The sequence below is a fragment of the Aplidium turbinatum genome, chromosome 6 (assembly GCF_918807975.1).
Source record: "Aplidium turbinatum chromosome 6, kaAplTurb1.1, whole genome shotgun sequence".
Taxonomy (NCBI): Eukaryota; Metazoa; Chordata; class Ascidiacea; order Aplousobranchia; family Polyclinidae; genus Aplidium; species Aplidium turbinatum.
This window is the reverse complement of record NC_137477.1, coordinates 33,137,398-33,151,846: the sequence shown is the minus strand read 5'-3', so window position 1 is coordinate 33,151,846 and position 14,449 is coordinate 33,137,398. Positions and strand designations below refer to the sequence as shown.

Below are 14,449 nucleotides of genomic sequence, written 5' to 3'. Positions count from 1 at the left end.
GCCAACATTTCTGTGTTTTGATTTGACAGAATGCAACGACGATTGTCACAGCAACGCAGTCAACGCAACCGACCAGTCCCTGGTGGCTCAAGGCCAAAGCCTCAACCAAAACCAAAAGCGCTTCCCAAATGCAAGGTATGTTCGTTCATGCGCAAGCCTAACTCAGATTCTAACCCTCATGAATTCAGTCTGTTAATTCTTTACATAAAGCTGCGTTGCAATATTTATCAAGTTTTCGCTTCTTCAACATCTGAAGATGATGATGTATCAATTGAAACGAAAATTGTGAGATTTATTTGCCATGAACAAGCCATTGGTTCCCAAACAAAACTATAAATGATGAAGAAATTTATGAATGGAGAAAAACTGTGAACTTACTGGAGAATTGATTTACTGACGGCATATGTGGACATCACCTCGAATATTAAGTATATTATTTGTGGTTGTGTTGATGTTTGTAAGTGTTTTATTAACAACCATGGTCATTGAGTGTTTATATTGCAGGCGCTGTACGCCTACGACGCCCAGGACACGGACGAGATCAGCTTCCCCTCTGACGCAATCATAGACATCGTTAAGGAGGGCAAGTTCTTTGTTGCATGGTTATCTTGTTGACTTTGTTTGTCTGCTGTAGCTTCAAATAGTGAGAGCAGGCGACGATAGTTCAATTCTTGGTTAGGGTAGTAATCAACCCATTAAAAACAGATAACCGTTATGTTGTATAACCGTTATGTTGTATAAACGGAACACAGTTCCCTAGTCATGTGCTATGACGAAGTACTATGTCGAAACACACCATTTGTCATAGCACATAGCATAGACTAGGGAACTGTGTTTCGAAAGCTAGTGCAATTTGCTATTACCACAGCGAACCGCAGCATCAGGCTAAAACAGGTCGTTAATATCTACATTGTGAAGTAAGCAACGATCATGCTGCTAAAAGCGAAACTCAATCTATTGTCTAACCTTCGTCTGAGCCACGTAATATAAAACATAAAACTTTGTAAAATGGTGAAACGTTAAAAATGTACAAATCGCCATTGTAAAAATTGCAAATTACAAAGAGTCTTTTGTAGCAAGCCCTGTATGTGGCACTGGCACTATATGCGACATTCGTTGACAATTTATCGTGTTTGTATCAATAATAATAATAATAATCATGCTTTTATTTGCGCCCATTGCGATAACATACAGTACACTGCGATCACAGATGCGATACAACAGACGACAGGAAGCAGCGAAGTGACATATAGTCTTCGAGTCAGCTGCTCCCCTTATTTTGGCTTGCCTTTAAGTGTCTTTCGCCGAGACACAGCCGCGTGCTCTGGAGCGGTGTCGAACCCACGTCCTTTCGAACGTCGCGCAGACGTTCTCACCACTCGGCTACGCAGCCGACTATCATGGCTACCAAGATGTGCCGCCTGATTTGTCACATTTCACAGACAGTTGCTAACCTAAGTCTTCCATGATCTCGCTCAATGTTGTAGATACACCTGAGCATGGCTTTCATTTCTTCTTTGGTCCCACTCATTTTCCATTTCATGGCTAGTCGGTCACATATATCACAATTGTCACCCGACTACCAAACGATCACTGAACTACGGATGGTTTCATGAGGCTGATGAACCTTCCTAAGCATTTGCTTCCATAAAAAAATCCGCCCGCACAGATATATTGAACCGCTAGCGTCTGTATTGTAGTAGTCCGAATAGTAAACTGAATTCAATTGCGACAACACTCACCTGACCAAAGCCACTGTACTGACGTCGTTCATGACAATTAATCTTGATATTTCATACAGACCCATCCGGTTGGTGGACTGGAAGGTTCAACAACAGGGAAGGACTCTTTCCTGGAAATTACGTTGAGAAGATCTGATCGGTGAACACACGCAATGGTGAAATATAGTATTCTTGTCATGACAAAAGATAAACATTGATCATACTAACGCAAGATTGACGTATTCTTCAAAAACAACAATAATTATAAAAAGTTTTGAGCTCCGTAAGATGGCAATTGCTTGTCACCAATTGGACATTACTCCTCCATTCCTCTTGGATTGCGATTGCACTGTTGCACCGAGCAATCTATCGCGTGCTTCATCTCCGCAATTTGCGATTGCACCGCTGCGTGAGTATTATTCATATGCGAAGTTGAAGATTGTTTCACCACGAGTTTCTCAATGGCAACAACTTTTATGATTTTTGTCAATCGGGGTCTCATTGCTCACTGATTGCCGCGAGATCGTCAACAACGTCTTGATGGTAGGGCTTTGACAGAAAGCTTGTTCCTGAAACATATAAAACCAAGTATTATCACGAGGTTTCACATTGTTTTAATTCAACACAAAAGCAACAGTTCGTTATGGGCTTGATGTAAGTTTATCTTGACAGTGGCAATAAATGCGTCAATTCGTTGGGTTTAGGTTTTCATATGTTAAAATTTGGAAATGTGAAAGAACAGAAATCCTTTTGATTCTATTGGGGTATATTCTATTTGAATAAGGACCTTCTGATGATCCCTCTTTCAGGGTAAACACTACAGGCTGTAGAGGTTTTAGAGAGTAATAACTATATTTGATGAAATCCTTTTGATGTATCAGAAAGCAAACATTATCCCTCCTGGCACAGTTATGTGTACATTGTTTTATAGTTGCAATGTGCTAGTAACCCAACACACAGAGAAAGAAAATGATGGTTTTGTTAAGTGAATGAACATTTTAAATGAAATATGTATGCTTCATCTCTCATCCTCTTGACGCAGTTTGTGCAATTTTCGGTTTTGTGCAGTTTAATTGTTCAGTCATTGCGTTTCACCGAGCCTATTGATTTCATTAAAAATATAGAACTTATGTGTTTCAAGAAGGATAATCATGTTTTTATTTGACGAAAATTGTCCATTCTATCGAGCAAAGCAGTTGTTGCTGGAATTTTTTTCAAATCATTTCCTTATTATAATGGCCTGTTTTGCTTTCGACAAAATTGTCTTGAATCTGTGGTTCAGGCAAATTGTATGTTTTAGCACCAAACATATAAAGCAATGTGGTGTTTGCTGCCTTTGTGATGTCATCCGCAACCAGTGCGATCGTATGGAGGGTGACGTCACACTACCGTGAAGATGACGCATCAGCTTTAAGCTTCACTTGCACTTTTCATTGGAATTGATATAATTGTTTCAGCATCGTTAAAGATGTTGCGTAGACAATTGTGTCGTATTTCAGTTGTTATCCTTTCAACTTTATATTAGCAATTTCCATTTTATTCGGTTTCGATTGTTCAACACAAGTTTTCCTGCCCTTTGATTTCATTCCACAGCTTGGTGGTTCATGAACACGTCTTTCGGCTTAGTGGTCGATCGTATCGCCTTGTATAGATTAGTAGTATTAACAATTGTAAGCTTATTCTTTTTATCAAGCGTTGTAGAAGTAATTAATGCCTTTTCATTAAACGAATATTATGCAACTGAATTGTCTTGCATTTAGTTATCCGCGCATCCGATCGAGTTATTTGGTGTCAAGTTTCCAGGCTAATGTTTCTTACAAAGAACGCTACATTTCGAACATCATTTAGCACTCTCAAAAGAGTGCCCATCTTTCCACACGGGAGATAGGCTAACCAAAATTAGAAAGTGGTAGATACTGGTCGTACCACTGGGCAATTGGGCATGCGACAACTCAACAAGTACATTTCAGCTATACTGCCCTAGTCAGCAAACCAATCGTGCCGAATTTTTTTTCAACTCAATAACTTACTTCGCTCACAAGCACGTTTTAACGTTCGCGTTTTGTCGCTTTTACCTTTTTCTCGGCCTTTGCTATGTTGGCGTAGCCTATATTGTTTTTGATATGATGGTCAGAAATAAAAACAACTGAACTGAACAAAATTTTCATCTAGGATTGGACTTGCTTGGTCATCGCTTGTCATACTGAATTTGCTGACTTGTTACAATGTTACATGTCAAGCATCGGCTTGCTCAGTTTTTACTTGCTAAGGTTCATTATTTACCAATTTCAGACACTTGCTAAAATGTTGCTAGAACAGTTGTCACTTGCTCAACTGCAATGTGCTAAGTTGTAGGAGACTCGTGGTAGATTTATCGCTTTTCAATCATAGCGTTCGCAGGGGGTAGGCTACTACAATCATAGAGTTCGCAGGGGGCAGCAACGACGCCGCCAACCAATCAGAACATGTTTAAGCGACTACCGTCCAATTGTATCATAAGATTCCCGGATCCGTTCGTCTGTATGCAATGACCGAAAAGAAACACTCTTCTGAAAACGTCTTCAAAAATTGTATTTCTGTAAAAATAGCCTCAAGGCTGTCGAAATTGCGACGCAACACCGTACGCCACTGAAACTTGTCACTACAATACAAATCACTGAGATAAAGACGGAAATTTCGTCCAGCTGGCAAGCACTAAGCAAAACAGTTAAATATGCGACCAACTTTTAAAACAACAATTTTAAAATGACGAGAATAGATTGCAATATTTCAAACGCCCTTGAGCAGTTTCTGTGACATAATTACAGTGGAAAAGGTACAGTGGATGCTCTGTTTATATTGAGAAGAATGCAGGAGGAATACCGAGAGAAGCAGAGAAAACTATATATGTGTTTCGTCGACTTAGAAAAGGCATTTGACAGAGTAGCCTACCAAGGAAAGTGATGGAATGGGCAATGAGGAAAAGAGGTATACCGGAGGTATTAGTGAGAGCTGTGATGTCTATGTATGAGGATGCAAGAACAAAAGTGAGAGTTGGATCAAATTATTCAAACGAGTTTTCTGTGAAGGTTGGTGTACACCAGGGATCAGTTTTGTCACCTCTGATATTTGCTATTGTGGTTGACGTTGTAACTGAAGGAGTGAGGGAGGGCTTATTGAGTGAAATTTTGTATGCAGACGACCTGGTCTTGACAAGTAATAGTATGGAGAGAAAGTTTGAGAAATGGAAAGAAGCATTTGAAACCAAGGGTATGAAGGTGAATCTTGAAAAAACAAAAGTGATGGTGAGTGGAGCAGAAGGAACAGTTGTTGAGAGCAAAGTAGATCCCTGTGGAATATGTGGCAAGAGAGTGATGAGAAATGCAATGCAAGGAATGTGGAAAGTGGGTAGGCCTACATGCAAGATGTGCTAATGTCAAGAGAGCCGCAACAAGATTGGCGAAGTGTTTTGTTTGTGGGAAATGCAGTAAAGGAAGGAATGAAGTGGAAGGCCATGATGATGAGTTCTGCCATGGCATCGAAACAGTGACAGACTTCTGTTATCTGGGTGATCGGATAAATGGAAGTGGTGGATGTGAAGCAGCGGTGACAACAAGGGCAAGATTGGGCTGGGCAAAGTTCAGGGAATGTGGGGAAATGTTGTATGGCAGAAAATTTTCACTAAGGATGAAAGGAAAAGTATATCGGAGCTGTGTGCGGCCTGCAATGCTATATGGTAGCGAGACATGGGTATTGAGAGAGAGTGAACTGGCAATCCTGAGAAGAACGGAAAGGTCAATGGTGAGAGCAATGTGTGGGGTGAAAACGAGAAGGGAAAAAAGGACTGAAGAATTGTTGGATATGCTAAAGATGAGAGAGACCATAGACCAACTGGCAAGGGCAAATGGAGTAAGATGGTATGGACATGTGATAAGGAGGGAGAAAGAAAGTTTTCTTAGAAAGGCACTAGATCTAAAGGTGGATGGGAAGAGGAAACGCGATCGTCCAAGAAGAACGTGGAAACAACAAGTGAAGGATGAGTTTAAAAAAGTCGGACTGAAGGAGGAAGATGCAAGGGACAGGGTGAAATGGAGAAAAGGGATTAAGACAATTGCTGCGCGGAAACAATCGGCCACCCCCACTAGTGGGGAACAAACCGACGATGGATTATGATGATGAATAATGAAAAGCATTATGAAGCTATTCCAGCACCTGTTGGCTTTGGCTTACACCATATCTCGTAATTCAAGATTTAACGATGATGTAATGTTTCAACAGGTGTGACCAGAGGTGATGCAATCTTTGCTAATTTCTAACAATAGTCCATTACGTCAGACGCCAAGATTCAGTAGACCTGAACGGTTTTATGTGACGTTTGATTTAAAAATTGTCCGGAACAACAGGTCCACGGGGAACCTCATAGCGTTGGCCAGTCGCTTGGTGTTGGAACACAAAGAGGAATTAGGCAACACAGTAAGAACGTCTTCATTCGAAACGGATGCCAGTTCTTCTGTTTCTGGCAACATGAATCCATTTTTTACTTGTAGAAATCGTTTCTAGCACTAGTTGCTACGTTCATCTGATGAAATTGAAAGTAAAATTAACAACAAACAAGATGGTTTATTGCTTCACTGACGTACTTTCAATTTCATCAGATGAACGTAGCAACTAGTGCTAGAAACGATAATTGTCCTGATGAACACCCAAACTTTTCAGTATTCTTGTAGAAAGATACTTCAAAATCGTTATCGTCTATGGTCCCACCCCGAAGCCTGTTCATTTGTCCCCTTGTCAGCCATGTTACATAAAATGAAATCTATAGCTGTACCTGATAAAGTTTATTCTTCTTCAATTTCTTTGAGAAGCTATCATTCTAATTTTATCCACCCAACACACTGAGAAGGTTTTTTAACTTACAGTCAGAAAAAAAGAAAACTTTTTCTGGCACCTCCAAATTTTACTTTTGCAACACAAAACTAGAATAAGTGGATTTTTTTCTCCTACTAATTGTCAACCAACTTGCAAAGTAACTCATATCTACACATAGAGCAGACCGCAAAACCACGTAACAGTAACCAAGCGTATCCCTCACACACAAAAAAGAAAACGTCATTGTTCATTGATCCCAACCTGTTCATTGGTCCCATATCTCCCTTACATTGGAGCTTATACTATGTAGCCTACTATCATACCACGGCGATATACTCGCATCATATTACATCGTCATACTGGTATCAAAACATTTTCCAACTAACCCCACCCACTATTTTTCAACTAGCTCCATTAGCATATGACTAACTAACTTAGTTACCTAAAATATTTGAGCATGGTGCATTTGACTAAAATTTGTTTATTTCTTGGTGTTGTAGAACACCTACAGCTGACACACACAAAAAAACTTCTGCCTATCTTTAACGACATCGACGGAAAAGATGTTTCTTAAAACGCCAAAAATTTTACTTCGAAAGTAAGAAAATACAAAATTGTTTGCCAAACAGGCATAACTTGATTCAACAAATCAAAACTAAAATGGATTATGTGTTTTTATAAACTACATCACATGGTGGCAGTAAATATTTAAAAAAGTCATCGAGATTTTAAAAAAATGACAATTTTTCAACTAACCCCGCCTTCCAACTAACCCCACTCTCCCAGTGCCGGATTAACCATTAGGCAAAGTAGGCACGTGCCTACAGGCCAGTCAAAAATTCAGGCCACTTTAAAATCAGTAGAGATTTAGTCATGTTTTCAAAATAATTATTTTCTAAACTGATTAAACTAAAAAGATTAAACTAAAAAGATTCGAAAGAGAAGGTATTTGGGTTTTGTGGCCGTGCTAACTACTGATATATAACCTAATCAACCGGGGTGACTTTGATCATACTCTGTTTTAGCTTTGTAATCGCCAATTTGAGTAACTGGACTTCGCTCAAATTCCAAGGATGTGGTCTGAAGTACTTGAGCGAAGTCCAATTACTCAATGGCGATTACAAAGCTAAAACAGAGTCTGATCAAAGTCATCCCGGTTGACGGTACTACATAATTTTTCATTCAGGCATGTTTTAAACCTTTCAAGGTTTTGCCACCTTTTCCCGTTCGTTAACGTGCTGGTAGGTTTATATCAATTTTTGTAGTTAGTATCTTTTTCGTCCCGGACACGTTAATGACGAAAAATAAAATGATTGAATGATTGATTGATATGTATTTATCTTGATAGCTCTGTTTTGGCAGATGAATTAAAGGTTGCAAAAATTGTTAAAAAAAGACGAATTGAAACATGTTGCCACTTCCTTTTTGATATTTTTTAAAATGCTCATTTCCGTTGGGTGACGCAACGAAACAAACGTGGCTTTGTGTTGTGAAAAGAAATTAGAAATAACTTTTAATCAGATTCAGAATGATGATCAGATCAGATTGAGTACTTAAACATTGCAAGCGATCTACTCCGTAAGATTGACCTCCAAAAACTAATTAACGCGTTTTCAATCGCAAAAGTGTTATTTAGTTAGGCATATGACCAAGTTTTTGCGCGGTATCCTGTGTTATAGTTGCAAACACGATCTTTGTGACAATGATTTGGCAACACTGACAATTTTAACTTTTTATTTGCAACCTTGATTATTGGGCCTCTTATAAAATGTGCCTACAGGCCAGCAGACCCTTAATCCGGCACTGCACTCTCCCCTATATATATGTTACTGTTCAACTGTTTTATTCGCATCAACAACGCACGGGTACAAAGGATTGACACGGCGAGAAGAAAACAACAAACATAGCCAGGTCGAAGGCTTTAAAAAACCGGCCTGACATACCCCGCAGCAGCGGGAAAGCGGCGTGATTTAGGGGTGGCGATGCACCTGGAAGGTAAGTAGCCTAGGTTTAGGTCGCGGGGCCTTGCTGGGGAGTGTAGGTACCTGTGAAAGGAGAGTGTGGATCGAAAACACTACATGACCCGTCCGCAAATTCAGAATGGCGGAGCGGGCCAGGGAGACAGGCTCTTTCTGCAAAGCGCAGAAAGATGACCTGCGACGGGCCGGGCGACCCGTCGCATGTAAACGCTGGAATCGGAAGTAATTGACCGCCGGGCGGTGCTCACGTCTCCTTCACGCGACCGCGTCGCAGGTAGGCTACTTTTGACTCTTATAGGCTACTTCCTACCTGGTCTGTCCGTAGACAGAGCGGATAAAATTGGGGTCTCCAACGAGGAAGAAAGTCAAGCTGTTTGAGAATAATTTGGGTCTCGTGGCAGACAAATTTCAAATAAGAAGCTAGAGCAGAGGCTCGATTAATCAATGTAGCCTACATAAAAATAGGTGGGAGTGTATTAGCCTATACTTAGCTACTAGGGATATCTAGAGAAGGGGAAACGAAGGCTCGCAGCGATTGCCTTATTCTGATGACACCACCAGGGCGGTAGTTGGTAGCGCGTTAAACATGCCGTTCTTTTTAAAATTGCAGAAAGTTTTGTAGTACAGCTGGTACAATGAGCTACACAAGACAGTTAGCAAATGTTAGGCAGAGTACATTTAAAGAATACGTGTTTGGAAAGAGAGTTAAAATAAAAAGTTACCAGTAGGCTAAGCTGTTTTTCTTAACAAAACCTTTGCTATAGGCTAGATGTAAAGCAAGTAGCTTATACGGGTACGGTAGTTGAATTAACAAATAACCATGAGCATGTAGTAGGCTAGCCTAAACATCCAGACCTGATACTAATAGCGCAATGCAGGTTATCACAACAAGATTTATTTAACTACCATCGGTATCAATTATCAGTTTACGGTAAACAGAGATTATTACGATAAACAGAAGCCCTTCTATTGTCTGACTTAATAAAAGCCTTCGTATCCCCTTCTTTAGATATCCCTGATACTTACTAAAGAAGAGAAGGATTTGATCCGGCGAGCACGGATATGTGCACTGGCCAGACGTTGAGGCAAGTTCGCCCAGCTGGGTCGGGGAGGCTAGCGATCGAAGCGGAGGCACGGATAGGCTGTATTACAGGAAAAAAAGACAATTTGGGAAGTAACTTTTGAGGCTGGGTGGATCATGTTGATCAAATGCGTTGAAAGCAGAGCGAGGTTGATCCTGTAGCGATTAGCCTACAATCCGAGCGGGCAAGAACAGCGTTTCTAGGCGAAGACAGTGTGTGATAATTCGAACAAACTGAAATAAGTGGGTCTCTAAGCAACTGTGCCCCCATCCCCCGCGAGGTAAGAGGGGCGGTTACATACGGCCCTGCTACCCAAGACTACTCTTCAACAATAACATATGTTTGCACCACGCTTCACAACAACTATAAGCAATCAACATTTTTAAAGGAGCGGTGGGCATGAACCAATGGCTTCCTTCTTGCGTACAACACTGGATACCCACACAAAAATATACCTTCCGCAGAATTTTGTGAAGAAGGTGTTTTTAATTGTAAGTTTTCACAACGTGTAGCCAATATTGACATGTCACAATTTTTACCTTGTAATGGCGGTTGAGCTTCAATTTAAAAAGGCAAAAAAGTATCTGGCAACTTTGGTTGGCGGTCGGATTAAAAATGGTAAGTAGGCTACGGTAACAATTGTTCGGTTGATTTGGTTTTGAATTTTGATCTTTATTATTTATTCTTAATGACTAAGCCTTGATAGTTATGCCGGGTAGTTTTTCATACTTATAGACAGAGGCTTTTGACGCTTTTGGCAGAGTAAAGTTTTCTGAAATGTTGTTGCGGAGGAATTACTCCATCTACTAGTTCAGGGGCGGGCCACTTCTCCAGTCGGCAGGCCTGATATTGGAAAATGAAGTACTTGAAGGGCCGGATTCATGAATCGCTACATTAATCGCGTATATATCTTAGACTAGGAATAAATCCTATTTAATGTAATACAAAATTTAAGTTTCAAGCATAGAGACCAAAAACAGTAGCCTATTTAATAAATTTATTAACAATTAGCCTAACGTAATGTACTTCGATAGCTGCTGAAGTCAATGGGATATCTGTGGTCGATCAAAGTTGTCAAGTTCTTTGAACTCTGGCTGCATGTCGGACGTAGAAACCCTCAGTAAAGACTGCACGTGAACATCAGTGAGATTGGATTGCAGTTTTGTCTTGTTAATGTTTGTGGTCGAAAAAGTTTGCTCGCAAATGAAGTCTATGTAGACCCGAACAGAACAAATAGTTTCATGGCCATCTTTCTCAGGTTGGCAAACTTGGACTCATTCAGTGACGCATAAAATTTGTCAATGCTTTTAGCTTAGAATATCTATTTCAGGGTAGAGTCACATTGCAAATCAATCAAATCCAGCTGTAGAGCATGCAGCACCTTTTCAAAGTCAGTAGTAAAGGGTGATGACAAGATATCAAACTCAGCAGAAAGTTTCTGGAAGTCCGCAAAATGACGACCAAATTCATTGTCTAGTGCAGATATCATATTGGTATACTTCTCAATTGTCATCATCTGGGGTGCCATAGTTTCGAGTGTTGGAAAGTGTGTTGTAATACTCTGATTGAGCTGGCGAGAACACAGTTTTAGCTTCACCCTGAATGCCTTCACTGTTGAGTAGGCCTACATTTCGTGACCAAAAGTGCCCTTTCCTTGAAGTCTAGTGTTGAATTCTTACAAGAGACAAAGAAAAAGGATGGAAGGGCCCGTATATGACTGAACATAACATGCTTGTCACTTGGCTAAAAACCGAAATCAAAGAACACAAAGAACTAAAGAATAACTAACAATCGCTATTATTTGACGTAGTAAGCAAGTAGTGGGGGATTGTGGCAGACTGTGGCCGCGGGCCATTATCATGTAAAGACCGGAAACTGTCTGCGGTCCGCTCACAATCCCGTCGTGGGCCGGGTCCGGCCCGCGGGCCATATGTTGCCCGCTCCTGTACTAGTTGCTGCTGAGTGGAGAGCATTCCTGAAATGGGTTGCCCAAGCGCACACCCAGAAAGCCGAACGATCGCCGCGTGATCTTGAGTCTTCTTCGTTTGCGAAGTCACGCACTAACCAATTGACCTATCGGGGCGGATCACTTTATTATTTATTCAGTTGTAAAGTGTAATGAACTGAAATGTTGAATTAATTTGTGAAGGAACAGCAGCAGTATTTTGCTGAGTTGGCTACTCAGTTCAGTTTGTTTTTTTACCATCAAGCTACAACAATATATACTTGTCTATCTACAAGATTGCAACTCCAATCATACAATATAGCTGGTCTTGGAAACCTTGTTACACTTACAGACACAGGACACAAAGTTAAATTTATGTTGTAAAAGTTGGTACGGTACTGGTTTATATCATGGAAAAAAGTGAAGATGTTCTCTCAACAAGTCAACGGGGTCGTTGGCGGAACAAGTCTGAGTTTTTGCTTGCTTGTGTTGGGTATGCTGTAGGTCTTGGAAACATATGGAGATTCCCGTACTTATGTTTTAAAAGTGGGGGAGGTGAGTGTTGGACTGTTGGTGCAGCATGCTTAGTTGCTTACTTGGAGTGAATTTTAACTATTACAACTACAATTAGAATAATTAATTTTCACTTTGTCATAAAATCTTTATCATTAACAAGAAGCAACCTAGCACAAATATATCTTAAAAAAATTAAGTCAACCATAATTCAACCACAAAAGTAATTTATAAAAGGAAATTGCTCACAAAAAACTTGAGTTTTAAAAAGATCAACTGAAACTTCTCAAACACACCTTGGTGTACTTGAAAGGGTTGTAAGTGTGCCATAATAGACTCGTGATTTGAATGTTGCAGTCTGTGCATAGCTGAAAAGTGTCACATTTGTTTAAAAAGGAGTATTTGCTTTTTTGTGTTACAGTAGGCTACCGGTATTGTGTATTGGCGGTCGGCTGCATACCCTGGTGGTGAAAGCCCTGATTTGACATTTGAAAGGGCTTTTGAAAGTGTTGAACACCGCTAAAGAGCATGTATCTGTGTCTTTGATAAACTAATTAAAGCATGTTTGAAGGTGAACACAAAGATTCGCTGCCTTGCTGGGTCCACTTAATCTAAATCTTCAACTACCACTTACCAGTCAACACAGTCATAGAGTGAATTCGACCAAAATATGCAGGCCAAAGTATATAAACAGTATACGACTGATTGAGGTGAACACAAATGGTGCCATCCTTAGGCCGCAGCATGAATGACGCAAGACCTGAATGTCGCGTTATAATATGAATGACGTGAGACTAGGTTATTTCTTACTAAAGTTTTAAAATTGTTTTTTTAATACGGTACGGTAGTCATTTTATTTGCTACGGTAGCAAACTTAAGTTTTATTACACAAACAAAAATTTAAAAATGTTTTTTTGCACAAAGTAAAGATAAAGGCGGAATGGCCCGATTCGGTGAGTCCGATTCGGTGAGAGCCTTTTTCGGTGAGAGCCTTTTTCGGTGAGAGCCCTATTCGGTGAGTTTTTTTTTTTAAATTATTGCGCGTCGTAGCCTAATTATCATTGCCGTTATAGGGTTAGGGGATAGGGGTTAGGGATTAGGGGATAGAGGTTGGGGGTTTTTGGGGTTGGGGGTTTTTGGGGTTGGGGGTTTTTGGGGTTGGGGGTTAGGGGTTTTTGGGGTTAGGGTTTTTGGGGGTTGGGGGTTTGGGGGTTTTGGGGGTTTGGGTTAGGGGTTTTAATTAGGCTACGGTACCCGATAATTTTCAAACAAAAATTCAAAAAAAAAACACAAAAACCCCCAACCCCCTATCCCCCAACCCCTATCCCCTAACCCTATAACGGCAATGATAATTAGGCTACGGCGCGCAATAATTAAAAAAAAAACTCACCGAATAGGGCTCTCACCGAATCGGACTCACCGAATCGGACTCACCGAATCGGACTCACCGAATCGGACTCACCGAATAGTAGCAGACCCAGATAAAGGTGCCACTAAATTCATTTGTTGCTTTTCAATCTTAATGGACACATCTACAGAGAATCTTACCAATCAGGAATGTCTAGCAAACTTAAAGTGTAAGTCAGGCTTCCAGCATTTTAAAGCAATTTTTGGTCTGTAACATTCAAAGTTGTATTCCACAAGCCAACAAAAAAATTTAGCACAAAAGATGAAATTCATTATAAAGTATGGTAGTTCAAGGTCCCTGATTCCAAAAATGCACTTATTTTTTTTTCGAATTGGCTCTAGTTATTTGACAACGAAAATATTTCCCAAAAGCTTTTAAATAGATAATCACTCATTTTTAGCCCTGTTTACTATTATGATGTCATAATTGCATTTGTCTAGTTCAATTGGTTGCTATTGTATCAAGATCAAAATGCAAGCAAGGGTTGAAATGATCTGTAATTTATGAAAAGTGAGCATGAAAATGGTTGTGAATCAGTAAATTACAAGAAAAGTCATGGATGATGAAATCAAAGACTGGCTGCTCTCTAGTAGCCTTCCAGTGTAGTCCGGTAACATCGAGAACAGGGCTGCGCTTTTTTCTTTCTTCTCAAATAACCAAAAATTCTGTGTTTGTTTGTCGAATAGTGGTATGACGTCACAAGAGTCAGATTATAAGCGTTTGGCCGCAAATTACTGCGTGATGGAGAATTTTTCCTTTGGCATCTCTTTAGTCTCGCTTAGTACATTAATGGTTATGCATGTACTCGCACGCAAACACAGTTAGGAGCGAAACATGTAAGTTACCAAGAAACACAGCAAAGATAAAGCAAAAAATGAACTGCAGATAATAGAAAACGGAACAATACCACGATAATACAAAACAAGGGTGTAATGCTACAGGCCTACAGCGTT

The 14,449-nt window shown here is 40.2% G+C and overlaps 2 protein-coding genes across 6 annotated transcripts in view; both read left to right on the top strand.

Moving 5' to 3' along the window:
• The window catches only part of LOC145772340 (unconventional myosin-Ie-like), a 46,328-nt gene extending 42,867 nt beyond the window's left edge, over window positions 1–3,461 (top strand). For all 5 annotated transcript variants that reach the window (XM_082584216.1, XM_082584217.1, XM_082584215.1 and 2 more), the window contains 3 exons: window positions 30–135; window positions 505–583; window positions 1,802–3,461. In XM_082584216.1, the coding sequence (XP_082440342.1) occupies window positions 30–135; window positions 505–583; window positions 1,802–1,878 (262 nt within the window). In that variant the 3' untranslated portion in view covers window positions 1,879–3,461. The remainder of the gene's footprint in view (window positions 1–29; window positions 136–504; window positions 584–1,801) is intronic.
• Window positions 3,462–11,964: 8,503 nt separating this feature from the next.
• Window positions 11,965–14,449, top strand: part of LOC145772229 (sodium- and chloride-dependent GABA transporter ine-like) — a 55,710-nt gene continuing 53,225 nt past the window's right edge. Inside the window, exon 1 of the mRNA XM_082584080.1 lies at window positions 11,965–12,130. Coding sequence (XP_082440206.1) covers window positions 11,986–12,130 — 145 coding nt within the window. The 5' untranslated portion in view covers window positions 11,965–11,985. The remainder of the gene's footprint in view (window positions 12,131–14,449) is intronic.